Source organism: Lampris incognitus, chromosome 1 (assembly GCF_029633865.1).
Source record: "Lampris incognitus isolate fLamInc1 chromosome 1, fLamInc1.hap2, whole genome shotgun sequence".
Taxonomy (NCBI): Eukaryota; Metazoa; Chordata; class Actinopteri; order Lampriformes; family Lampridae; genus Lampris; species Lampris incognitus.
Window position 1 is genome coordinate 130869525 of NC_079211.1, and position 26448 is coordinate 130895972.

Consider the following 26448-nt stretch of genomic DNA (forward strand, 5'->3'; position numbering starts at 1 on the left):
GGATTAGCGGTTTGGATAATGGATGGATGGATGGATGAAATAAATATTGCGTGTTACCCGGACCTCAGGGGTCTCATTTATAAAACATGAAACTATGAAATACATGACAAACTTTGAAATATCCCTGAAAAATAAAGGTCAAATAAGTTAATAGTGCACTCTGTTAATGATAATAGCCCTGTAATTTAACAATCTGTTCTCCAGATATGTCTGTAGACGTAGACTTGTTCTTCAATTCTAAAAATACAGGAGACTTTTACTGATTTCACACGTGTCTAAGCGTCAGTTTAGCCTTTCGTCGCTAGAGGCCGCTCGTCGCTTAATTTCGGATGGTTACTTTTAAAGTCAGGACGCGCGTTCCCGTGAAGTACACAAGCACACCACAGGGCGGTCGTGGGGGCAACAGAGCAACTTGCAGGACAGCAGGTTGGGAAGTTATATCGGAGAATTCAGGAACAAAAATACCACGAAAACAAACTCCACACAGGCTAAACACAGGCCTCTACAATGGACGACCTTGGTAAGTTATGGATTTCTTGTTTCGCTGTGTTCGTAGGTCCCACAGTAGTGGAAAGCAGGGTGGAGAAAGTTAACGTTGCGACGAAGCTAAAAGCCCTTTAAAAAAATAAAATAAAATAAAATAAAGAAACTCGCCCAGTTATTTTACACCGGAACAGGTAGCCTACGTCTCTCGTGGGATGTCGTGACAATGCCCTGTCAAATTCGTGGGTTGAAAACTTCTCTTTCATCCACTTCTTTCAAAGACATTAACGTAGTAGCAATGGGAACTTGCTAGCCTTACCTCCAACCCCCCTTTAAACGGTTCCAGTGAGACAATTGGATGTGTTGCTGTTTTTCTTCTACTGAGAGCACCTGGCTCTGCAAGTCTAGTCCAAACGTCTTTGACCAACATCCTTAACAAAGGCAACAGACATTTTATTTGTTGATATTTTGTCATGAAGGTTTCAAATTACCTTGCAAACATATGCCCCCAAGTTATTCATTCCAACTCTGAAGTGGAAGATTCACAGGCCTTTCCAATTAGTTTTCTTAATACAACACAATGTGGGCTTAGACCTGGCCGTGATTGGCATACCAGTGTGTTTTTAATTGTCGTACTCCCCCAGACCTATAAAGAAGCTGGAACAGCCTGCTTGGTTAACATAGGTCATAACAATACGCCATGATGCCAGAGCCTGGTGCTTGGTTAGGGTGGTAAAAAGCAACGAATGGAAGGATCTGGGAAGCAGCAAAATTAGAGCAGCTCTTTACAAATGCGTTGAAGTTGAGCGTACAAAAGCTTAAATCCTTGTGGAGGTGAAATCACACCCTGAACAGACTTCATTTCAACACTCGATAATAAGACACTGATTATTGCCTTAACGTTGAGTGACAACCCAGTAGTCATTAGTAGTCCTTATGTGTTGTGCTTAGATCTTTTTGAATCCTTCTTCGAAGTCGAGTTGCGCTTAGAACACATACACTAGATTCCTCCAGCTGCGATGGTCTAAGCAAGAGAGCAGACCACCCCCCCCCCACTCCATATAATATCCATCCCAGATCTTTAGTCAGTGGAACACCTGGAGGAGGGATTTCAAAAACATGTCGCTGCACTGCACAGTATTCTGCTGAAATAAGATAGGATAATTTTGTTATTGTAGGTTAGAATTTAAAAAATACCCTAAAATCACATAGATCCTGTGTCATGCAAAGAAACTAACTTTATTTGTGTCCACTGGCCACAATGACTGCTACTTCTCAATATTAACTTGCCACTTTGACTATTTTACATGTTATTGATTTGTAGGATGGAATTGAGCCTTTTACTCATGGTTTATTATGTGCCAATGTATCTTGTACAGTAGGTCTAAATAGATTTACCAGCTACAGCCTAACTTGAAAAGCAATTTTATGGTGTCAATAATTCATCTGCAAATTTTAAGTGGCCTATTGATGGTAGATGGGGCTTTTGCTTCAAATCTGTCTCTGTTATTCTATAGTGTAGGTTGTAGCTGTGTTTAGTTGGATACCATTAAAAATTATTGTAAAAATCGTACCTTTGGATGGTTTGGTTTAAAATCAGAAAAAAACACTTCTAATAATCTGACATTTTATCCAGTGTTTGTTTTTAATTTATTTTATGATGATTAACCACAACTGGACTGAAAACTAAATCAATTTGCTATATTGTCCGTCTGACCATGTCACATGTTATTTGTGACTGTTATTATTGTATGAATGTATTTTTGGTATGTAATCATATCCATAAACTTGATTTCAGCTTTGGTGTCTAACTGTAGCATTAGTATCAATAAATCCCTAATGCTTCCAGGCTGTGCAGCATGTTGTAGCTCCATGCAGCACTAAAGCCACAAGTCTATTTTTTGTGCCTCGCTGACCAGTCGACTCTTCAATTCACTGGCCTTTGACCTTTGGCTCTCAACTCTGAACTCCCAAATGTTGTTTTTGCAATTTTCATCAGGTGGCTTGTAGGCCTTTTGTATATCTGCCCTTACATCCCAAAGCTACTTCTGAATAATTGACTTTTTCGCATCTTTTGGTTGTCTGAAGGATTGAACCACTTGGATGTCTTTAAATAGAGCTGCAGGGGGATTGGCTTCTGAATTGTTAAGTGGACTGACAATGAACCACATTTTGAGCTTGGCCTTTTCTGAGAATATCTCAAGGGCACATAGATGCTAAAGCTGCCGCGAGCCAGTGAAAGGGCTGATTGTTGGTGGAGAGGGAGCCTGCTGTCTCACTTAAGCAGAGGGAGCAGCATGCTAAGGGAGGGGGCGAGGCTGCTATGGAATGTCTCACATCACTGTGTGTCAGGGTCCAAGGCCAAATACTCACTGGGTCATGACTCGCCTCCTCCTACTACTACTCACAGCTCCATGCATGCTGACCCTGAAGATTGTCAGTTACCTCCTGTCTGCCTTGGACCTGTCTCGAATAGTATTTGTGAATAACACTTGGGGCCAGATGTGTTCAGCATACAGTTTTCACATTAAACATTTCATCTTCTATGTAGCTGCAGAATGTGCTCTCTCTGGTGTAGTTTCTCCGTAAAAGTCTGCCATATACTCACAGCAAAGGTGGACTTGAGCAAAATCAGACCTGTCAAACGTGTCGCCACAAACGTGTGCACACTGACTGTGGCTTGGTACACGACATGCCAGTAGGGGAGCATAAGAGTAATACCAATGTACTGTCTTTATAATCCCTATTGGATTTGCTCATAAAGGAGCAGACATCCTCTGATCGTCTCAACAGACCGAGCTTATTTGCCACTGAGGTGTTACCATGGATGATGTTAACAGAAGCCATGAACCATAAAAGGACCCTCTTTTCTACAATGCAACACAATTACTGGTAGATATTTGATCATTGGCAGACCTGCTGCAGATGATCGTGCACTTGGGGTTGTCAATTTTGGTTAGCAAGGTTGTGCACATGACAGACAATTATATTTTAACATTGCTTCTTTTTTCTCATTTCACCAGTGCAAACATATACCACTGCACATTAGTAGCTTACATCTGGACAGGCACATTTTAAAGCTCCTTTAGGTTTTTCTTGCCTTAGTCTGATGTTGTGGGTGAAAGTGTTTTGTGGAAGAATGACTTCATTGCCACGAAGATCTACATCATGCTGTGGTGGCTCATGTATTTGTTTTGAAGTGAAGAGTGAGAGATATTTTGGAAAAACATGTGTTTGCAAGATCTTCCTGTGTGTTAACTACCCCACCCACCCCCCGAACCACAAAGAGAGCTTAAACAAACCACAAAGTGTATTTGCCATAAAGTCTTTGGCCTTGATCTGCTTTCGTTGTAGTAAATCCCCAGATCAACCCCTCTAGTTCCTGGTTTGTGTCTCACTGAGTGGGTTTTCTATATGGCACTGTTTAGAAACCTGATCAGACCCCCCCCACCCTGACCCCCACCCTCCAACCTCCAATACTGATCCCATCCTCTCCTCTTCGGCTCCGTTTGTGTTGAACTCCCCCCCCCCACACACACAGACACACATACACACATATACACACACACATCCCCCTCTACTCAAGAGGAAGGGAATTCCCTCTGTGCTGTAAGAAAACCAAACGTTTATGTTGGTGCATCAGTCAGATTTTTCCAGAGGTTCTGCCTGATGAGTCACTCACTGTTAAAACCAGGTGGCAGCCAGGCAGAGCTCAACATCACCACTGATATAACCATAGGACTGTCTTTTCCCCAGACGTGACACAGTGTCAGTGTCAGTTTTCCTGTTCAGCTGCTGTGTGTGATGTCTGTGGGGTGTAAAGGCACTGCTCTCTGTGTGTGAATTCCTTAGGATCCTGTGAAAATCAGATAGACTCTGGTGGTTGACCCTGCAGAGCTATGTAGGTCCTGGTCCATGTCTGCTGGTTAACACTAAAGACTATGGATTACAGATAAACACAGAGTTCGCTGTTTGATTTTATTTAAGCAGTGACTCAAATCTGAACATTATTTTGTGCACAGAATTAAAGGTTTAATTCCAATGCCAGCATCTATAAAAAGTGACTTACACAAACATAAGCCAAATAACTGGGCCTCAGAAATTCCCTGAGGCTTCAGTGTATCTATTGGAGGTGGCTATGTGGGCTGAAAGAACAGCAAAGGATACCACTGTGAACATCTGTGTAACAGATTTTTTGTGGACTTGTGCTTATCCTGTTACATATTTGAACTCATTAGGTGTTCACCTTGCAGAAGATGGCCCTATTTCCCAGAGATAAGAGTGCTCAGAGTTGGCCTAGGTGGAAGTTATCCAAGTCAATAGTTATGGTGTTTGTGTGGCATGCCAGATTTCAGACTTTCAGTCTTTAGCTACTCCTGTGTTTCATTATGTCAGTAGCACTAAGTTAGGCTTACCCAGGCTTGCTATTATCACACCCCAGACTTACAAGGTCTGTGCATACCACCCTAACTCAGTGGGTTGCAGTAGGCCTGCATGCTATGCAGAAAGGAGGGCCCTGACTGTAAATCAGTCTCGTTCTTGAGCTCCACACCCATCCTGTTCTGGGTCTGGGGAAGAGAGCTGCATGGCTGACCTCATCGCTCAGCAACAGACCCTGCCCCACATCCTGAGGAAACGGGAGAAAACAATGAGCAGAATCAGTGTTGAAGGCTAGCCAACAGGGTTTGAAGTGGAAAGCTGCTTAGTCTGTCATCCTGCTGTTAAAATGATGTTTTCACCATTAAAAGCTGTATGGTACAGTCACTTCACTCCCACCCCTCCTTTAAGTCTTCCTCTTTTCATACTCTTTCCTCCCCTGCTCACTGTCCTGTTTCTTGGTTGGGAGAACAGTACTGATCATGACCTGATGACAGGTCATAGTAATGGAATTGGAATCCGGGTCCCTGCTAGATTCTTCCCACATTACTCAAGCTGGGACACCACAAGGCAGGTTCAAAGAGCCTAGTGTGAATGTCAGGCAAAGACTAGGCTTATCTATGAGCCAGGCAATAACTTTTTTTTGGTCCACTACAAGCTAAAGTGGCAGGTAAACACCAGCCAGCGGATTTTTTTCCCTTTTCTTTTGGAATTAAGCATTGCTTTTAAATAATAGTTGGTTACTTGTTGATTTAGCTGGATGAGACTAACTTAGAAGCCAACATTTAGCAGGAGTTGGCTGGTGGCGATTTCCTATCCTCCTATGGTTGCCTGTTTAAAATACGGGTATGTGCTGTCATTTGGTATTTTTTGCAGAAAGGAAACAAGATATCTTTTCTTTGAGGGTTTTCCCCATGTCCTACCTAATTATGCTGCCTTCCATCAGAATTGACGTCCTCTGGCATCCCCTCTCACACAAGCATGAGTGTGTCCTCATTGACTGTGTGTTAGATAAGCCCATAGACTTTCGCCTGTCATTTGATTTACTGGTCTGTGGGAAGTGCTTTTATTTTGGTCCAGCGTTCTCTCAAGGGGAGTCTCATCTTTCAGATGTGGGGCTGCTTGGAAGGGTATTAATAGGTATGTTTATTTTGAAGTCTTTGCCCCAAGATGCCTCTGTCTTACTGATACTATGCATTCAGCCATCCTTTTTTCCTCAATAGGCCACTTTTCTATAATATACAGGTAGCCCGTTTTAAACAAGTTCACAATTTCTTTCAGTTTCTCTCCTTATATCGTTCTTACTCCCTCCCCCCTTGCTGCTCCTCTGTTTGTAACTCCTTGTGCTCTCTCTGTCTCGTTCTCTTGCTTCTCACACTCCACCCTCCTCTCCCTGGACCATGTCTCTGTTGTTTGATATAAATATTGTGCTGGGTTGGGCTGCTGGGTAGGGTTTCAGTGTGGGACTGCAGCCAGCTTTGCTCTTTGCTCCCTAGCTATAAACAGGTGAGCCGTAGACCCTGATGGATCATCAGTCTATCCCACGTGTTAATATAATAGATAAGCCATCCCAGCTTGTATGGCTGTGTCAGTTGTACCGCCTACTCTGGGAACAGGGCAGTGAAAACCCTGACATCTCCCTTATCCTGGAATTCAAAGCATGCTGTAGTTTGTGGACTCGGTCCTGAAATTGTCCACACCATATTTTTATTTTCTAAGCTGACAGATGGTGGTTTGTTTTTGAGCATGCTCTGCTCCGCCTTCCCACCTAGATTCCACTAGAATTAGTGGAACATGCTCTACTTGAATAGTTTTTATTACAAAATATTGTTAGGAATGCTTTCTTTGTAGCGCTGCCAGTTACCTGTCAAGTTGGATTTTATAATTATAAGTTGCTCTTGGTTATCCCAGTCTCCCCTTCTACCTCTGTCTCAGGCTGCCCTGTTTCCCATGTCACCTTCAGGGTCCCTGCCTGGTTGCTTTCTTTCCCCAAGGCGGACAGTGGAATGTCTGGAATTCACCATGCACCTTCCTGCCCATCAGATAAAGACCATGGCAGGGCCTGGGGTGGGGGGGTGGGTGCTCAACAGACAAGAATGTACATGCACCCACTGCCCAAAGAATGTGTACGGTATCCACATGACTTCATAATTGTGAATTGAACTCTGTGGCCATTACTTAAGCAAAGGATGATCTCCCTGTAAGTGTAGGCTGCTTTTACAATAGAGTGTTGTTTAGTTGTCAAAGAGTCAACAGAAGTCTGATAAATTCATCTTAGCCTATAGGCCCAGTTATATCCCTTTAAACAGCGATGTCTCATTCTTCAAGTCTTGCATAATAGTTTCTTGAATCAGAAAGCTGTTTTAGTAGAATCGGATTTTGCCCATCGTAGTTTCCGCCCCCCGAATGGAAAAGATTAGTCTGTTATTTGGCTTACAGTGCATGTTTGCATTCTTAATGCTTTAGCTCCCAGTGGTGCAAACTTGACTCAGTCCCCAGCCCCCTTATTCATCCCCATATCAGATTTAATTTAACACTGCCCTTCTCAGGCAGACATAAGAAGATCTTAGGAAGACCTCTGTCCCATCTTAAGTGCAATCTGCCCCCCCCCACACACACACACATACAGTTATTAGCTTACCACACTGCATTCCAGGATTTCAGCACGGCAGGAAGTATCCAAAGTTTGAACAAAATTAGCCATCATAATCTGCTAACACCATTGCAAGAACAATCAAATCATTTATGTTAATGCAATTGTGCAACTGGTCCTGAATTTAGCAAATCAAGCTATGCATTCAAATGAGAACAATCTGAGCTCTCAATTGGAAAACATAGTTGTTGTATGAATTCAGTAAATAAGGATCCTACTTAGTTGATGGCTCTCATTTATTACCCTCATGCAAAATCTCCTGCAACCTTGGCATCAGTTTTCAAATGATAAATGTTCATCAGATAAAACCATAGGCAGGTTACAACATGTCACGCAAAGGTTAGCGGTAAATAATTTGATCAAGCAGTAAAACCATTAAGTCAACATCATTCAGTCAGCAGCCCTCAGTTTAATTTACCTTGGGTGCTTATTGATGTAAACTAATTGGCAATGAGAGAAAAGCAACCAATCCATCTTAAACACGAGATGAAGTTGACAAAGAAAAACATGATCAGACAACTAAGTTCAGAGCTTCAATGAAACAACAGCAAAACTCATGAAAAATAGAAGATGTTATCATTGAAACAAGTTTAAAATGATGGACAACTGATAAGAAAACTGATGCACCTAGTATTCACCAACACAGATATATATAGTGTAAAGCCAGTGTGAACATCAAAACCACACTAAGAATGTAATCTGTAAATAAGGGGTGTGTCAGTGCCAATTCTTTCATACTCATTGAAAGTTAGCATTATTTAGTCAGCAGTTGAAGTCCAACTAAGGAATAAATAGTGGCACATTGGTTCACTCATAAATGATTTGATTTAAATACTCTATGATTTTGGCTGACTTTCCCCTGGTGATGTCTCATTCTGGAGTCTACGGGCCTTGTACTCATGTCACAGATGGAATATTAGCAGGGGACAATGAGTGGAGAGATATCACTCTTGGAGGAGAAGGTTCACCGAAACTTGGCTGTGTCTCCAAGGAAGACCTCAAGGAATACAACTGTCTTCACTGTCAGAAGTGAGATCACTGGGCGTTCAGGTAACGTAGTGGACTATTCTGTTGCCTGCCAACACGGGGATCACCGGTTCAAATCCCTGTATTACCTCCGGCTTGGTCAGGCGTCCCTACAGACACAATTGACCTTTCGCAAAGTACTGCCCCAGAACAGTGCTTGTCCAATCATACCTTAGCAACGGTTTCTATGTGAGGGAGGCCATCAAGCTTTCAAACAGACAGCAAAATGCTGAAACAGTGTGCCTATGGGGTCTGCAAATCGGATATGAGCTATCTGAAAAGTTTGGAGGGGGTGTAATTTTCTTTCCCTTCCCGAAACCCAGAATGCAAGAAGCGTAATGTCGGCGATGGATTTCGCAGCATAGCAGACCCCATGGCCTGCTTAATCCATCCAAAATCAACAAAAATACCTGTCTGCTCCAAGCTAAGCTTGCTACTAGCTATTGTTGATAGCTAATATAGCTAATGTATTATTACTGTTACTTTTACCCACACAATGATTATTAACATTATCAACATATCAACAACATATTACTGACTAACAAAATAACATTATTAAAGTACCTGATGAACGTAACCAGCTTAGTCTGTGGCCAGAGATACCTAATTTAATAATAGCTAATGATAGCTAGCCCACTAACTTAACTTTGTTATGCTAGTCACAGGTTAGCCAGGTTCCACCCTTCATTTCAAAGCATAAAGACCCGTGGGGAGGGTCAGCCGGGATGGTCTCTGGCCAGTCTGACCTCCCCATATCCAGCCTATTTTAAACTTTTCTCCCCCTCTGTGAGCTCCAGGTGGGGACCGGCTGTTCAGAAAAGTCATCTCGCCTGCGGAGGCATCTTGTTTGCCTTATTTTGTTGAAAATACCGGTTCTGGTCCAAAGGTTAAAAAAAATCATGGGGCGATTCCCCCGGCCCCGGGGCATGTCACTGGCCGCCCTACGACCCCCAGGAGCTCATACAGAACCCCTGAAAAAAGCCTGGATAGAAAAACGCCATGGCGAACCTTGGCCAAAATCAACAGTATAATACGGTGATGTTGACAATGGATTATTAAAAATATACCAATAATAGCTGAAATCTTTAACTTACCCTACAGTGCAAGAGCACAATTGGTCCACAATGTGTTTCAGAATTAGTTGATGGGGTTTCTCATTCTTTGATTGCGACTGGTAAGCTTTACCCTCAATTACAGTTGCACCTCGCAGCCCGGAGTCAAGTCAGTTTTACTTTTAATATTCTGAATGTATCCCTCCTGCATACTGTTAGCCCTTCTGCCTTTCATGGGATGATATTAAGGATGAATTACTCCAAAATACATCACTTATTTTCTCTGGGAATGCGCTGATTTCTTCCTTCATGTTTTGAGGTTTTCCGGCTACTTCCTGGATGGTTCTGAAAAGCTTGATGGGCATAGCAACAGTAACTAAGGGGGAGGGCTTTGCGAAAGGTCAGTTGGCCATGTCTGCGGGTGGGAAGCCGGATGTGGGTATGTGTCCTGATCACTGCACTAGAATCTCCTCTGGTCGGTTGGGGCGCCTGTTCGGGGGGGAGGGGTAGCTGGGGGGAATAGAGTGATCGTCCCACGTGCTATGACCCCCTGGCGAAACTCCTCACTGTCAGGTGAAAAGAAGCGGCTGGCAACTCCACATGTACCGGAGAAGGCATATGGTGGTCTGCAGCCCTCCCCGGAGTGGCAGAGGGGGTGGAGCAGGAACCGGGATGGCTCGGACGAATGGGGTAATTGGCCGGGTACAACAGGGGAGAAATCTCACCCCGAAAAAAGTGAGATCATTAAGCACTTTCACAGAATACATCACCATCAATAGTAATTCTTTAGGTATTTATTTGTTGACAGTTTTAAAGATAAAGTATTGTACATGCTAATTTAAAACTATTAATGTATAGCTAAATCTTAGAACCAATATTTTATACTGTCTCAAAACAAATTGGGTCTTTTTCTTTCCTGAGGCTTTGTTTTATGAGTGACAAAGTCAACTTTAGTAAGACCTTGTTTAGCATGTCAGCACCAGGTGCAGATTATTTTAAGCTGGTAGTGATATTTCAGCACATTTGCACAGACTTGGGCTACTTACTGATCTTACAGCTTTAAATAGGCTTGTGCTCCTATGTGCTTTCTGCCAAACTGCATGACTTAAACATTTAGTTAGCTAATAGACAGGGGTTTTCCTGTGGTCTGAAAAAAATAACCTTTTGATAGCAGAGCAAGTCACGACGTAAGGTACAAATTTCAACTTTTTTTTTCTTTTTTGAAAGACCAGAGACCATGTACCTAACTTAGCTTATTAGATTCGAACTTTCATGATTTCCAGTGATAACAATTATTAAGAATTTGGGCAGTTTTAGCCACATTTCAAGGTTATATTTTTCATATGGGATACATTAAGCCACATGCCTGCCATTGCTCATGGTGATAAAGGGAGTTTGTGGGTTTGAAGACATTTAAAGCTAGCATAGCCCAAGCATTGACGAGGGTAGTATTCCAGTGAGTATGTTGTTGATACCAGGTCTTGTAGGCACACCACACCCACAGTTGACCGGTTCCCTGTCCCTCAGACTAGACCCTGTCTGCACTGCTGTCTACTTCACTCGGATACACACTAACATACTGAGTAGTGGATACGGCTACGAAAGGTTGGCTCATGTGAGTACAGCCATTGTATGTGTTAGGTTAAGATTTGAATCCTGAATATGTTGAATGCTGAACATTTTGAAGGCCGGATTTATGTTAACGTTAAGATCGGATTTTCTAGTGCCTGTTTGAGTATTAGGAGCATGAGGTGATGTAATCATCTTTCATATTGGCAAATAAGCAAATAGGTTATGACAAACCTAAACCGTGACTTGATGCATCTGATATTTTGTGCATGTTTTAATGTTGAACTGAGTGTCAAGTGCATAGTGTCTTCTACTTTCTACAAACAATTAGGTAGTCTTAATGGTCTGTGCCATGCGGTCAATTTGATTAGTCCTACTCCCAACGGACTTGTAGACTACACCAAGATTCACAGGCTAAATTTCCATTCTGACTAACTGCCCCCGGACAATGTTTCTTCCCATTTAACACTGACATAACTTCACCAACTTTTTAGCAGCTTACAACAGTAAAAATGATCATGAAATGACAGTAGTGCTGTTTGCAGTGACCAAACATCAGTTCACATTGTTACAAGATGTCCCTCAAAACAAATATCTAACTTACAATACCACAGTGATCACATTTAATTCTTTTCAGAGTTACCCTGCCTATTAAAATACCTCCCAAGCTGGATACGACATTTACCTTTTTAGATTCCATGATTCAAGGGCCACATTTACAATTTCACTAGACAAACTTGTTTTTCAAGTAGTGAAGAGCCACTTGCTGAGGCTAGTGTTACATTTCTACTGTGTGTGAGTTTTAAAACGAAGTGATTTCTTGAACCAGGCAGTGACATTTTCGTGGCTACAATACTGTAATAGTATGCAGCCTATCTCTACAGTCTATTCTGGACTGGCTGAGGATGGATGGATTGTGTGATGTAAGAGCCTATTTTGTTCTCGCGTTCCACTGGCCACTCAGCCCCCTCAACTCTGGACAGGATTCAGACATGCTCAGTCTGTTTTCTGCCTGCTTTTCCATCTGCCCTTTGGTTCTGTCCATCTAATTCTCTTAAAGAGTCTCCCAATATCCAGACAGGGGTAATGAATTGACTGCATTCTTTACAGAGACAAGAACTGCAAAGTCCCCACCCCACCATAAGAATAATAGACAGGTAACATGTCACTGAGAGAACAGATGTATTTATAGAGGAAGATTGATGGGAAGAGAGAGTTGGGAGTGTTTCGTGGGATATGTTAACTGGACTTAATGGGTTTAAGTATGACATTTTGGGCTTTGGGGTGCTGCTCTGTTCTTTGCTGTGCCATTCTGCATCGATGACAGAGCCTAACCTTGGCTACTGGTGTTACAACAGTGCTGTGGATGTGGCCTGGGGAGCAGACCTTTTTTGGTGTCAGGAGGCTGAGTGACTCGTTGAAATGAGAGGCTGACTTGCACACACGGGCATTGTCAGTTTAAAGACGTGACACCGCATTTAGTAGTCACCACAGAGCACCCAATAACCCCAGCAAAGAATTTATAGGTCCTCAACTGGACCAGTCATGCAGGCCACTGTGGAAACCTCTTGCAGAACAGTATAGATGTATTTGTTGAGAAGGTAAGACATAGTTTGGCAAATTAGTATGTCTACTGTTGATGAGCTAATGAGCTGTTGATGGGCTAATCAATACAAAAGTGGACTGGATTGTTGATTTGTTTTTTCAACATGTTTTTTTCTCTCACTTGTTGGTTTATTTCCTTGACTTTTTAAGGGTTCCTTTTGTTTTCCCCTGCAACTGATTCTGTTTACACTTTGTGGAAAAACACCTTTCCCTCCCAGACGCACTGCTGGCAGACCTGGAGTCTACAACGTCCCACATCTCAAAGCGTCCTGTGTTTTTGCCTGACGAGACCCCTTATTCCATTCCTACTGGACAGTCCTACCAGGATGTGTCGGTCCCACCCCCGGTTCCCCCGCCCCCCTCAGCCGACGCTTTAAATGGCTCCCTAATAGACCCTCTGGACTCCCACCACTCCTCTCAGCAGGTAAGTCACACCACATCCCTCAGGTGCCACCACCAGGGTTCATATGGTCATGAAAATCCAGTAAATTTGAAAATACAATTTTGAGGCCCTTGAAAAGTTATTGAAAATTATAATGTTGGAAGAGTCACAGAAATATGACCAAAGCAGCATCAACTGCTGACAAGCTGTCTAGAATTTTATTTGCAGATGGCACAAGTGTCTTCTATTCACATAAAGATCCTGACACCATCATTAAGGTGTGAAATGAAGAATAACTTAATAAGCTGTCTATTTGGTTTAAGTCCAACAGACTATCACTTAACATAAAAAAAAACAAGCCTCAACTTTTTTTTATCTTAAATCAGGGATTTTTAACTCCTCGTCTGAAATTGTAATCGATAACATCCCCATAACTAATGGATTTTCTATGCGATTCCTTGGCATTCTGCTTGATGAATCCTTATCTTGGAAGCCTCTTTATCAGGGCCATAACCACAAAAATGGCCGAGAGTATTGGTATACTAGGCAAAATCCGTCACTTGATCAACACTGAGGTAATCACTATGTTGTATTATTCAATGGTTTATCCGTACATTCATTATCGTAATATAGCTTGGGCTAGTACTCATCAGACCAAACTTGAGCCCATATACCATCTTCAGAAACGAGCACTATAAATAATAAATTGTGTACATCAAAGACATTCCTCTCAGCCTCTATTTCTTCAATTAAGTGTCCTCAGTGTTTATCAAGTGAACCATCTCCAGATTGGTTTATTTGTTCATAGTTCCTTAAAAAGAACCCTCTCCTTTTTTTCGTGACATATTTGCAAACATTTATCGATTTCATACTTATTCCACATGTAGTTCTTCTCTCCTTAGGACCCCCACCATTCCTGTACTTCCCAATCTCAGTTTAGTATATTCTACCGAGGGTCCAAAATATGGAATTATCTGCCTTTATATTTTTTGAATTTGTCTTCACAGCAGTTTAAAAGAGCCCTGAAATTACTTCACCTAACCAGCCAATATTTTCCATATGGTCTGCCTATATAAGCTTGGTTCAACCAATATTTTCCTTTGTCATATAAGTCTGAATATCGCTTGTTTTTTCTTTTTCTTTTTTATATTCTCTTCAATTTATGTATTGTATCTTCTTTTTTTTAATTTTGATATATATGTGTAAATAAAGAAACCACACCAAACTCTGTTAAAAACTGATTGACCAATAAAAAAAAAAGTAAGCAGTTATAACCATTTTAGTTTGGCTTTAAAATGTCTTTTATGTGCATGTAACAGTCTCTCAGCTGGCTAGCTCTTCTGTTAGTTAACTAGCTATCTTGTCAACAGTATACCAGGCAAGTGCAGTTTCAACAATCAGTGGCTTCAAATGGACAAGCACAAAATATGGCTTGCAAAAGTTGTTGTGAGTATAGTATTTCAATACAGACTGGCTTTCACATCATAAATTTTTAGAACGCACCTTTTCAGTGGCTTTTTTTTTAAGTTCCTTTTGGTCTTGGAAAATAAGGTAAACATTACGGAGAAGTCCTGAAAACGTCTTTGAAAACCATTGACGAAATATGAACTCGGCACCGCACACTCTCATTTTATAGCACACAAGGTTCTAGTTATATAGGAAACCCGCCCACAATCAGGTTCTTCACAAAGCTTGGCACGAAAACAAATAAAAAGGGATATAACAAACGCATCACAACTTTTTAAGATATGAGGACACAACATGAGTATGAAAGTGCACAGCTGCATGTGGAAAGTGAAACTTTGATTTTTTTTATTTAAAAAAAAAAGTTTATTATGGTCCCTCATTGGGTAAATGTGACTGACTGGTGTGTCCTCTGCAGTCTTTAGGGTCAGTCAAGAAGAGCTCATGGTCCAGGGACAGTAACAGCCCTCCTTTGTCTCACATTGAAGAGGACCACGTTTATAGGTGAGCTGCTGGGAATCTCTCATCGCCTCATATCGTAATGTGCTGAGCTCACCATCTGTCCATTTTTTTTTTCTCCCTGCAATTGATACTGACAGTTGTTACTGTCTCTGTCTATGTCTCTGCTAGCTTTCCAAACAAACAGAAGCCCTCAGATCCATCTGCGGCAGCCATGACCTCTGCCCTGGGCAGTAACCTATCTGAGCTGGACAGGCTGCTGCTGGAACTCAACGCTGTCCAACAGAGCACCCCCTCTTTTCCCACTACAGGTCAACACAAGTCTGTCTTATTAGTGCTGTGTATGTTTTACCAGTGGATGGACCTGAGGTCACAATGTAAAAATTGTTGAATAGATAGAAATGTACACATAGATACATTCTATTTATCCAGCCAACCAACCTTAGTTATCACATAGTAACTATTACAGATGTATACATGAAGAAGACATATGTGTACATGATAAGACAGGTGGTAGTCCCGTCATAAAACTGCTCCAATATGACTTGCCATCCCTACCTAACGTAACTAGCAGTATGCTACTCTGATCATCACTGCATTTAATAATGACTTTAATTTTACAGTTTGATAATCATTCTATCATCAGTACATTTTTGACTGTGTTAGTTCAAAGCCCTTTTAATAGAGCGCTGGGTTATGTTTTTCACACCCACAGAGGAGGCAGCTCCACCCCTGCCATCCTGTAGCATCACCCACTATGAGAATGGGAGTACTCCTGATATCATGGTGAGCCCTCCCCCTCAGGAGAAACCCAAGAGGAATGGAACACGGCTGGATGAGGGCCGGCCCACAGTAGAAAGTCTGCTTGATGAGCTGGAGGACTCTGTGCCGTCCCCCAGGTATAAATAGCCCACCCACCACAGCTGAGCTCTCAGAGAATGGATATGACAGACCTGAGTCCTTGTATGAAGTTCTCTATGGGTTAGGTGTGATTTCCATGTTTGTATTGTTTTTTTCTTTGCCCCAGCCCCTCAATTCTCCATAGTGAGTTGGACACTCCATCTCAGCAACAAGCCAGAATTTCAGCTTCCTGTGCCACAAGAGAACTTGATGAGCTCATGGCCTCTTTGTCTGACTTCAAGGTACTGAACATTGTGTGTGTGTATGCTGAAACCAGGTCAATTTATTGTACATGAATAAGTCTCTTATAGTCTATTTATTCCTGTTCTGTCCTTGTTCCCTTTTTTAATATTGTCATACTCTGATCATCTCTGTTTCTGATTTCTCTGACTTCTCTGATTTCTAGCCCAGTTCTTTGGGTCCTGTGCTAGATCAAGCTGGAGTTTCTTCCAACTCTCCTCATCCTTCCATCTCTTCTTTCTTCACTCCTGTGGCTTCTCCCTTCCCTAGCCTGTCTCACCCATCTGCCTGTGACTCCCCTCTCTTGTCTTTGCCTGCTGGTCTGGAGCTCCATATAGAGGAGGACGGAAGGGAAAGTGCCATTTCAGTGCCTCGCCCAAACCTTTTCCCTCCCCAGAGCCCTATCTCATCACTCTCTGCAGCCAGTGACCCAGATATAGACTCTGCCATAGATGTTTCTTCCACCATGTTGTCATCTCAACTCCAGTCTTTGATAGTCCTCTCTAACTCTGCCAGCACTAGTTCCAACCTGCAGAGAAATAGCCCCAGCCTCTCCAACACCACTACACCGTCACTGACCTCTGTTAACACTGTCCTAGACCACAAGTCATCCAAGTCCCCCAGTCCCTCTGGAGAGCAAGTTTTACCTTCCCCTACTGTTGCTAAGCTCCCCTGTGCATCTGAGACTACCACTGCAGGGACCATCTCTAATCATGACCTCAATGTGAGTTTGGACATGCCAACCCCTACAAAAAACCTCACATCTCCTGTCTTTGTCTCCAAGACTCCTTCACCTCTTCCTATTGCTGTTGCCACATCTCCTTCACCCACTCTCACTCCCTCTAAAACATGCTCACCATTTCCAGTAACCTCAGCGAAGGCGCCTTCTCCTATAGCTCTCAAAAGTTCCAACATCCCAGGCACAGAGTTTTTGGAGTCAGCACCCACAGTTCAAAGAGCCAGTCCGCTCACCGGGCAGCATTCCACGAGGATGGAGCCCTCTCTGGATGAAGCTCTAGACAAACTGCTGGCTATGAGTTTTTCACAGAATAACACAGCAGCACATGTGGAGGAATTGCAGCTTAAGATGGAAGCCCCATGTCTGAACAGCGAAGTGCAGGAGGAGCTCATCCTGCCTGTAGACAGGAGCAGTGTTCAGCCTGACATGTTCGCCAGCACTACCACAACCACAGACGGCTCCGTGGATGGTGCCACAGATGGGCATGGGGATCTTTTGGACTGGGCTGATGAAGAGCTTTCTGTGTCCCTCCATGATGGACTGGATGGCACCATTACACCTTATACAGAAAGGCTTTACACAGATGGCAGCATGACCCCGCTGACTGAGGCTAGCTGGATGGATGAGTCCATGACTCCATCTTCATGCCCCGGGACCCCCGAAGTCGCCCTGGACCTGCCCCTGCTGCAACCTTCCCATATGGACAGAGTCTCAGCTTCTGGACATGTATGCCTCTCAAGTACTTAGCCTGATCCACACAGGAAGGGGTGTTGTGCAAGATGTTTTGCTTTTGCACCCTGTTTTTTGTTTGTTTTTTTTTTTTTTAAATAGAGACAAAGGTTTCTATGAGATAATCTACTAATTCTCAACTGCTTTTTTTACACTTGAATTTGAAAGTCACATCAGATAAAGTCCCCTTAAATATACAGCAAAACTTGATGTGTTAGTACTGCAATAACAAGCCAATGGCACATTGATATGTTGTGTGAGGTGTTTTAGCATGCTTTATCTTGTTAAATTGCAGTTTTGAATCATAATTCCCAACCCTCAGTCATCTGTTGCCTAGATTGGCATGATGCCTGTACAGAACCCTCAAGTGACCCTGGTATGTTCTGTAAAGTGTGTTGGCTGTTGGGGTGGGCGAGTGTGGAAAGAGTTTTAAGGCACCTGACCTGAGCATGAGAAAAGTGCATGGAGTGTGACCCTGAGCCCAGTGACCCCCAAAGGACATGCCATAGCCCTCCACTGCATCCTGGCTGTCAGTGACTTGGATTGATGATTCATTTGAGTGGCCTGCTATCCTAGAGCACAACTCCTGCTTGTCCTTTATTTGGATCATAGACAACAAGGACAGATGACAAGGTACTCATCAATCCTTTAGATAAAGTCGGTGATCAGACGCACAAAGGAGACTCCCAATGTGCATCCCATGTTCCGAGATGGTCATTCGCGCAGGAAAATGGGGCCCATCATCGTCAACAAGAACAACTCCCAGGACCGCCTCATAGAAGAGCTGCAGGGCAAGCTGGGGATCGGCCGTGCAGAGCGTCGGCGTAAACAGCCCGACGAGTGGCTCACTGAGGGCGTGATCGTCATGTCCAAACCCCAGCGTTTTCGCCCCGAGGGGGCTGGAAATGAGGTTGACAAGGTTGGCTTCAGTATACAAGACAAAATTTAATCATTCCTAAATACTTACTTGCATTTTAATCATCTTCAGTATTCTTTTCTACATGTTTCCTTTTCTTTGTTGCCTCTTCCTCTCTGTTTGTCTTTCTTTCCTCTTTAGATTATAATTCCTCCGGAGTCACCTGTCCCACAGAGGAAAGTGCTCCCCCCTCTGTCTCCCCCTGCCCCTCGACGCCCCCCCATTGTAGAGGAACCAAAGAGACCTCCTCCTACAAAGCAGCCTCCAATCCCTACACCCCCACCTCTTCCACCTCCCCCATCTCCCCCTCCACAACCCCGTCAGTTCCACGAGCCTGTTCATGCTCCACCCCGGAAGGCTGTAAAACCTTCACCCCCACCAGCCCCAGTTCAGCAACCTCCTACCCCTGAACCAGAGCCCCCTCCCCCTGTTGTCAGAGTGCCAACCCTGCCTTCCCCAGTAGAGCCCATGCCAGCAGTTGCCCCTAAAATTCTGGTGTCAGTTGGCTGCCAAACAGAGTACGACCCTATCTTCCCTCCAATGCAGGCATGGACCACCATCTCTGTTTCGTTTCTCACTCAAACACTTTCCTGTTTTCTCAGTTTTCTTTTTTTTTCAGCCTTAATGGTGACCTCAAAATTGAACATTATGTGTGGTATATTTTGTGTTGCCATAAAAGAGGGTGCTCATGTCACATCCTCGACTATTTTCTCTTTACATTTTTGAAACTTTACCAGATTATGGCTCAAGGAAAGGGCGGTGGCCCTGCAACACAGGTCAACAAGCTGGACAACATGCTAGGCAGCCTGCAGTCTGACCTCAACAAATTGGGAGTTCAGACTGTGGCCAAAGGAGTGTGTGGGGCCTGCTGTAAACCCATTGTGGGACAGGTGAGAAGCTATGATATGAGCTTTCTTCTAAGCCTTTGCATAGACACGTGATGATTTGTGTAGTTTCCACACACAGCTTGTTCTGCAAAGTATGCAAAGTTGTTCTATGTCCAACAAAAAGCATGGACAAATGAGTTTTTACAATGGTGTCGAGCTGTCTGTAATTATGTTTCTTTGCATAACTATAGAGATTTAAGGACAAAAATGAAATATGACCCAGCATTGCTGTTGACTTGAAGATACCATGAGAAATACCATGGGTGTAATTTTACATTCATGGGATTACATTGTCTTGTGTTTTGGAAATAAAATGAATAGTTAACAGAAGTATATTACACCTTTCATCGGTATTTTGATGGCATCCTGTTATCAACATAAAACCATGAAAAAATATGATGCATGCAAGGCCTGCCTCAAAACACAGCACATCTGCATTGCAGATGCAGCAGATAGGGTTTCCTTTTTTCAAACAAGTGAACTCGAATTAGCAAATGTATTAGGTGTTATAACTGAGGTTTATCAAATCTGTGCAAATAGATTTGAATGGCTTAGAAGCCTAATGTCTATAAAACTCAATATCAGTAAGATTTCTCCTTTAAAATCCAACAGGAAAAAACTTGGGTAAGGGAATCAAAGGGAAGTACTCTCTTTGCATGCAACTACTGCTGAGATGCATTGGAGCAAGACGCTTTACTCCCTGCTCCTCACTAGCCAACAGTAAAAGACCATGATCAGATTAGGCAGCACCCAGCTGACAATATTATGTCCATAAACGTAAACCTCCCTCCAACTACTCCCCCTGGCTGTCAGTAAGAGTGATCTCCAAGTTAAACCTCCAGGGTAAAAAAACTATATATTCAGTTTTGTACAATTTTAGAATCTGCATGCACAATGCTGAATGTACATACTGTCTTTCTGTACCTCTAGGTGGTTACTGCCATGGGACGAACATGGCACCCTGAGCACTTTGTGTGCACACACTGTCAAGAGGAGATCGGCTCTAGGAACTTCTTTGAGCGTGACGGACAACCCTACTGTGAGAAAGACTACCATAACCTGTTCTCCCCACGATGCTACTACTGTAATGGACCTATACTGGATGTTAGTAAAACCCATGCACATTTTCTACAATCTGACAATAATCTCCGATTGTTTATAATATGAAATCAGATCAGTCATTACTCATGGTCAATACTCAGTGTTCTCATGTTGTCTCTTCAGAAAGTTGTGACGGCGTTGGATAGAACATGGCATCCTGAACACTTTTTCTGTGCTCAATGTGGATCCTTCTTTGGCCCGGAGGGTGGGTAGTGTTTATTTCGACATCAAGTGTTATGACTAAGAAAATGAACATGCTACCTTATGAATTGCAGTCTCTACTTTTCATTCACTGAAATCATACTTAAAACTTTTACTTAAAACTGAATTTATATAATAGCAATAAAAACCTTGTAACATCTATTCATCATCTGATCGTGAACTCTTTCTGTTGTGTTCCAATGTGCCATTTCAAGGTTTCCATGAGAAGGATGGAAAGGCATATTGCAGGAAGGATTACTTTGACATGTTTGCACCTAAATGCGGTGGCTGCGCCAGAGCCATCTTGGAGAACTACATCTCGGCGCTGAACTCCCTTTGGCATCCGGAGTGTTTTGTATGCAGGGTCTGTACATCCTATTTCTGTTAAACTTGTGTTCATATGTCCTGTACCTTTGTTTTCCCTAACATGGCAGGGTTCACATGTATTAGACATAATGGCACTAACAAGAGCTGCATGAAACAGTTTAATCACACTTTTTCCTCAGTTAAGGGTTTTAATGTCATATGGGCAAAACAATGAGGCCTTTCTCATGTTTTGGGGGTAAAATGTTCATTTATACATAGTACAGTTCCTTCCTTCACAACTCTTATCATCTGTCCCACAGGAGTGCTTCACCCCATTTGTGAATGGAAGTTTCTTTGAGCATGATGGCCAGCCCTACTGTGAAGTGCACTACCATGAACGCCGCGGCTCCCTGTGCTCTGGCTGTCAGAAGCCAATCACTGGCCGCTGTATCACAGCAATGGCCAAGAAGTTCCACCCGGAGCACTTTGTCTGTGCCTTCTGCCTCAAGCAACTCAACAAAGGCACCTTCAAGGAGCAAAATGACAAGCCCTACTGTCACGGCTGCTTTGTGAAGTTGTTCAGCTAGGATAGAGAATCCATACATCTACATCTGTGCACTGCACAATACGATATATGGGGATGGGGCTTAGATAGGTGCGTATGGTTAAAGTGTCTTTAGCTCGAGTAGAGTATGAATCAATGGTTTTTGTATCTGAAAGGGAGTCTGTATTCTGTTGATGCCATTGAACGTGTATATGGTTGAAGTATGTTCATCTAGTTAAAGCTACAATCTTGGAGATCTTCATTTTTGTTTAATTTACTGACACCTACAGTGAGGCTTGGAACCGTATTGATATCTGACCACTCCGCTTTTCAGAGAACCATTCAAGATTTAGCAGTTGATGCGGTTGTATCAGCACCCTAAACCAGCGTGAAACCAAAACACTGTTGAACCTTAGTTTTAGCTTCTTATGTTGTAGTATCTGCTTGTAAAGGTCTTTTGTGAGCTTGTTTTGCAGTACTTGCTTGTTTCCCACAACTTTGCATCTTTGCCTCTAAATGCCTTGTTTTCCTACATTTGGCTTCTATAGTGAAGACTCAAACTGCTATTTGCCACATTATCAAAGTCGTACTCGACAATTATCAGTAAAATGAGCAACTACAAAGGCATTCATGATTTGATTGGGATATTTTGGCATTTTTCTAAAAGCATTATTTTAAAGCTGCATGAGGGAATGTTTTTATGGTAAAATATTACCTTTTAATTGCTATTAGTGTTAAATATCCCCCCACGCCCCAATGAAAATGAAAAAACAAACTTTGTCACATGGTTTTGTTGATCCGCCTATTTGTCGAGTTGCCTTTCCGTGGAATCTTTAGTGACACACAGGAAGTGGCTATTTTATGCATTTGTAGACAAGCATTTATGTAATGTGTATGTTATGTTTAAATTGAAGTAGATTGATTTTGTTGGTTGTACGCAAATGCACAACTATGAGAAGTCACAGTTTTTGAGGCCATTCTAACACTACGATTGTTGTCTTGCGTTATTCATGCAACATGAAGCAACATTTTGGGAATCGCAGTCAACTTAAACAGCACGCCGCGTCGTCTACTGGAGGAAATTCCCTTATGCAGCTATAAAGATGCCAGCAGCAGAAAGCACCGTCAAGGACATCCATTTGCATGCAAATCTTCAGGATTGTAGCTTTAAGGTAGCATACCACTGCTGTCAAGCTGAGATCCTGTATCCTCAAAAGGTTCCCCTTCAGGTATTCGGAGAGATTGCCTTGTTTTTATATAGATAGCTGTACCTTTTTTTTTTTTTTAATTCTATTCATTTCTGCTTAACATGTGACCCCTGAGGTTATGAAATGTGTTTAACTGGTAAAGGACCCAAATCTTTGGCTCAGGTAAAAACCAAAAAAAAAAAAAAATCACCAAAAAATGAGGTTGCAAGGATTTTCATGACATCAGTGCTGTGCAGGAAATGAAAAGATTTCTCCAGATTTCCTGGAGTGCAAGGATGTTTTCTGCAAGTCCAGGCATGTCAGCCCTTTCTGTGATTCTCAGAATAGTGCATTTTCAAAACGTATTAGTTAATCTTTATTGTATTGTGGGGTAGAAAGCTCACTGAACACTGTAGGAACTCGTGAAAGTTTATGCCCGTCTAAGGTTATTGCTCACTGGTTGAGTGTGTCTTTTGAGTACTCTTTAAAATTCAAGATATTTTAGCAGGGAGCAGTTGACCTGTTGTTTTTCAGCCACAGGATAGAAGGCCTTTTTACATGCTGTGAAGTAGAGAGACATTCAGAGGCTTTTTTTTCTAATTCCCTTTTGTGTAAATGAGATAACCCAAACAGAACAGAGGGTTAAACTCATGTTAGTATTAAATTGACTGAAAACGGTCTGTTTCAGTATTCATATTTGTTTTTACTCTTGTGAAGTAAAAAAAAAAAAGAGATTCAACACCTTCACAAAAAGGCTTAGTATTTTAACTGCGTACTGTTTGTGTGTCAGGAAACTAGAGTTTCTTGAGTGAATACATAAGCTGAGTAAAAGACATTAATCATTTTAACACAGCCACTAAGATGGTTATCTCAGAAATGCAAGCACATTGATGAGATGCATGATAAGATGCATGGTTGAATGCATGATGCACTGAGGTGACATCATGGGAATCCTTTATTGTGCGTCTGTCTTGACATCTCCCTGTAAGGTTGTAAAGGTGAACTGAATAGGCATATCATAGCACAAACCTCACAGTTGAAGCAACTCATTCCCATATCAACCCTTGTCTTTTCACGGAGGAAAACAGGATAATTTTGACTTGCCAGGCAATTTGGGTGCTGATCAGTAGTATTTTGTCACTCTTCATCAACAGCATATGCAGCACAAATTGAAACTTGCAGGATGACCACATCTGAATATTACTTTGTTGTTATTAAAAAAAAAACAGTAACACTAACTTTGTTCCTTCTGAGGTTATAGCCAGCCAATTCCTCATTGATCTTATATTAAATATTTACAGCAATTACATTATAGGTAACGACTGTCACAATGATGATGATGATGATGATGGTGGTTATCGCGGTTGCCTCACAGCAAGAAGGTCCCGGGTTCCAGCCCTGGGGTAGTCCAACATTGCGGGTTGTCCCGGGTCATCCTCTGTGTGGAGTTTGCATGTTCTCCCCGTGTCTGCGTGGGTTTCCTCCGGGTGCGCCGGTTTCCTCCCACAGTCCAAAGACATGTAGGTCTGGTGAGTCGGCCGTACTAATTTGTCCCTAGGTGTGAATGTGTGTGTGTGTGTGTGTGTGTGTGTGTGTGTGTGTGTGTCAGTCATGTGATGGCCTGGCGGCCTGTCCAGTGTGTCTTCCCGCCTGCTGCCCAATGACTGCTGGGATAGGCTCCAGCATCCCCGCGACCCTGAGAGCAGAATAAGCGGTTTGGATAATGAATGAATGAATGAACATTATAGGTGAAGAGCCGGTCAGTTATATTCAAGATTATCATGCACATCTCTAATTACCGCTCATGGAGAGACTGAGAGGTCGTTTGGTAAAGTATACCTTATATACTTGGTGTTTTTCAAGTAAATCATTACTGTATTGAGAAGCTGTGTTGATTTCCAGTTTTAAGAAATAAGGATATGATACACAAATCAAACCCATAAAGTTATAATAGGTATCATTGAAATACTATGCAATTGAGTCCTACTTAATGTGCCATCTTCTCCTTTCAGGTAGCAGGCCATCTGTGTCACTATCGATGCAATATCTTTTAACACTGGCAAAACTAGCAGGATGCTGATGTAGGAGTCACAGTCCATGATTGTCTCAAGTGTTTTAGTCTGTGTGTCCACTGAAAAATATAGGCTGTTTAAATAAAAACTTATTGGTCTTTGAGAATCAATTCAAGGACTAAGGTGGCTCATTTCTCTCAGCATCTGAGTAAAATCTACTGTAGCCAGCGTTGGGTCAGTAGACGTATTGTTAGTCATGAAATGCATTGCATACTGGGTCTTTGTCTTCAGGGAAATCCAGAGCCTTAAATCTTTCTCATTCTATTTATGAGATCATATAACAATTGTGTGATCAAATCATTTTATTAGAATATTATTAAATCAAAGCCATACTTTGTTGAAACTGTCCAAATTGTGCCTGTTCACAACTTTCTTGTTATGTTAAAATTGTCAATGTCACGCTATGTGAGCCTACTCCTTTCCTGCCTGATTACTTCAATAAATCCTGTTTTGGTACCAAAATATGCATGATGCACTCCATTTCATCCTTTGACAACTGTTTATACAGGGAGATAGGACTGGCAAACTTAATATATGGATTAAATCAATCAGGTCTGTGAATTCGTCGTTTAATATGTTCATGTATTTTTCCAGCTCTTTGCATGTATGCTGTCAACTTTTGGCCACAATATCTTTCTACATTACATGTTCCAAATATTGCCCTGTTGGTTGTGTTATTATATTTTATTTTCTCTTTGCTCTATTCTGTGTCCAGTTTTCCCTTGGCTGCAACCTGACCTACTGCGATGCAATGTCCCCATGGGGATCATAAAATTGTCATTTAATCTAATCTAAATCAGAAGTGGTAAGTGGTAGCCAACCAAGACTGTTTTTGATTAGTAAATAGGAGGGGGAGCCGGTGCAGGCCGGAATTGACTATCGGAGGCTAGTAGGTAATGCAGCCTAGAACTGGAGTAAACAAGAATAAATGTTACAGTTCATTGTTTATCTCAAGCCTGTCCCTTTTTGTACACGATGTAAAAGCAAAAATAGATGACGTGTTGCTGTAGGTAATCCAAGGTCAGACAATTGTGTGGCTAGATTACTGCTAAAGCAAACAAGTGTGTTATTAGAGCTTACACTAGTGCCCTATTATTCACCAAGCATGGTCATAAAGTCAAATTGACAAGTTATACCAAGTTGTACCATTGCAACATTAACTCTGGTGCGATACAAATATCCTTGTCTTTTTTAAATTATTATTATTCCTTGGCATTATTGTATTGAAATGTGAAAGTTTTTCAATTGCAAAGAATGCAGTGTGGTGTACTTTACAGTGCATACAAGTGGGGCATCACACAACTATTCTGTTTCTTGGTTCCTGTCATAACACAAATAGGCAAAATATTTTGCTGTGTGTCTTAATTTTTGTACAATTAATGTAGTCTGATAAAATGCATCTATACTGCACAGTAACCTTGATTATTGTTGCATATTAAGTGTTGCTTTTCTTTTTTGCAGGTGAATTTCTCTTAACATTTTTAAATACAAATGATCTACAGTACCCCACATTAATTTAATCACATTCTTGTAAGAAATTTGAAATTATTATATGA

At 42.1% G+C, this 26448-nt stretch overlaps 1 protein-coding gene across 1 annotated transcript; it reads left to right on the forward strand.

Moving 5' to 3' along the window:
* The first annotated feature begins 389 nt into the window (after positions 1-389).
* On the forward strand, positions 390-25501 carry pxnb (paxillin b). The gene is made up of 11 exons (XM_056293912.1): positions 390-520; positions 12984-13189; positions 15030-15115; positions 15242-15381; positions 15786-15969; positions 16098-16212; positions 19332-19484; positions 20412-20585; positions 20706-20787; positions 20999-21147; positions 21410-25501. The coding sequence occupies exons 1-11, from the start codon at positions 508-510 to the stop codon at positions 21674-21676; spliced, it is 1569 nt and encodes a 522-aa protein (XP_056149887.1). The 5' UTR covers positions 390-507; the 3' UTR covers positions 21677-25501.
* The last annotated feature ends 947 nt before the right edge of the window (positions 25502-26448 follow it).

Excerpts from the sequence above, each read along its gene's own strand:
- pxnb (XM_056293912.1), top strand. Across the intron at positions 13,190-15,029 it reads CCCACCACTCCTCTCAGCAG|TCTTTAGGGTCAGTCAAGAA; the intron begins GTAAGTCACACC and ends TGTCCTCTGCAG. Across the intron at positions 20,586-20,705 it reads GTAATGGACCTATACTGGAT|AAAGTTGTGACGGCGTTGGA; the intron begins GTTAGTAAAACC and ends TTGTCTCTTCAG.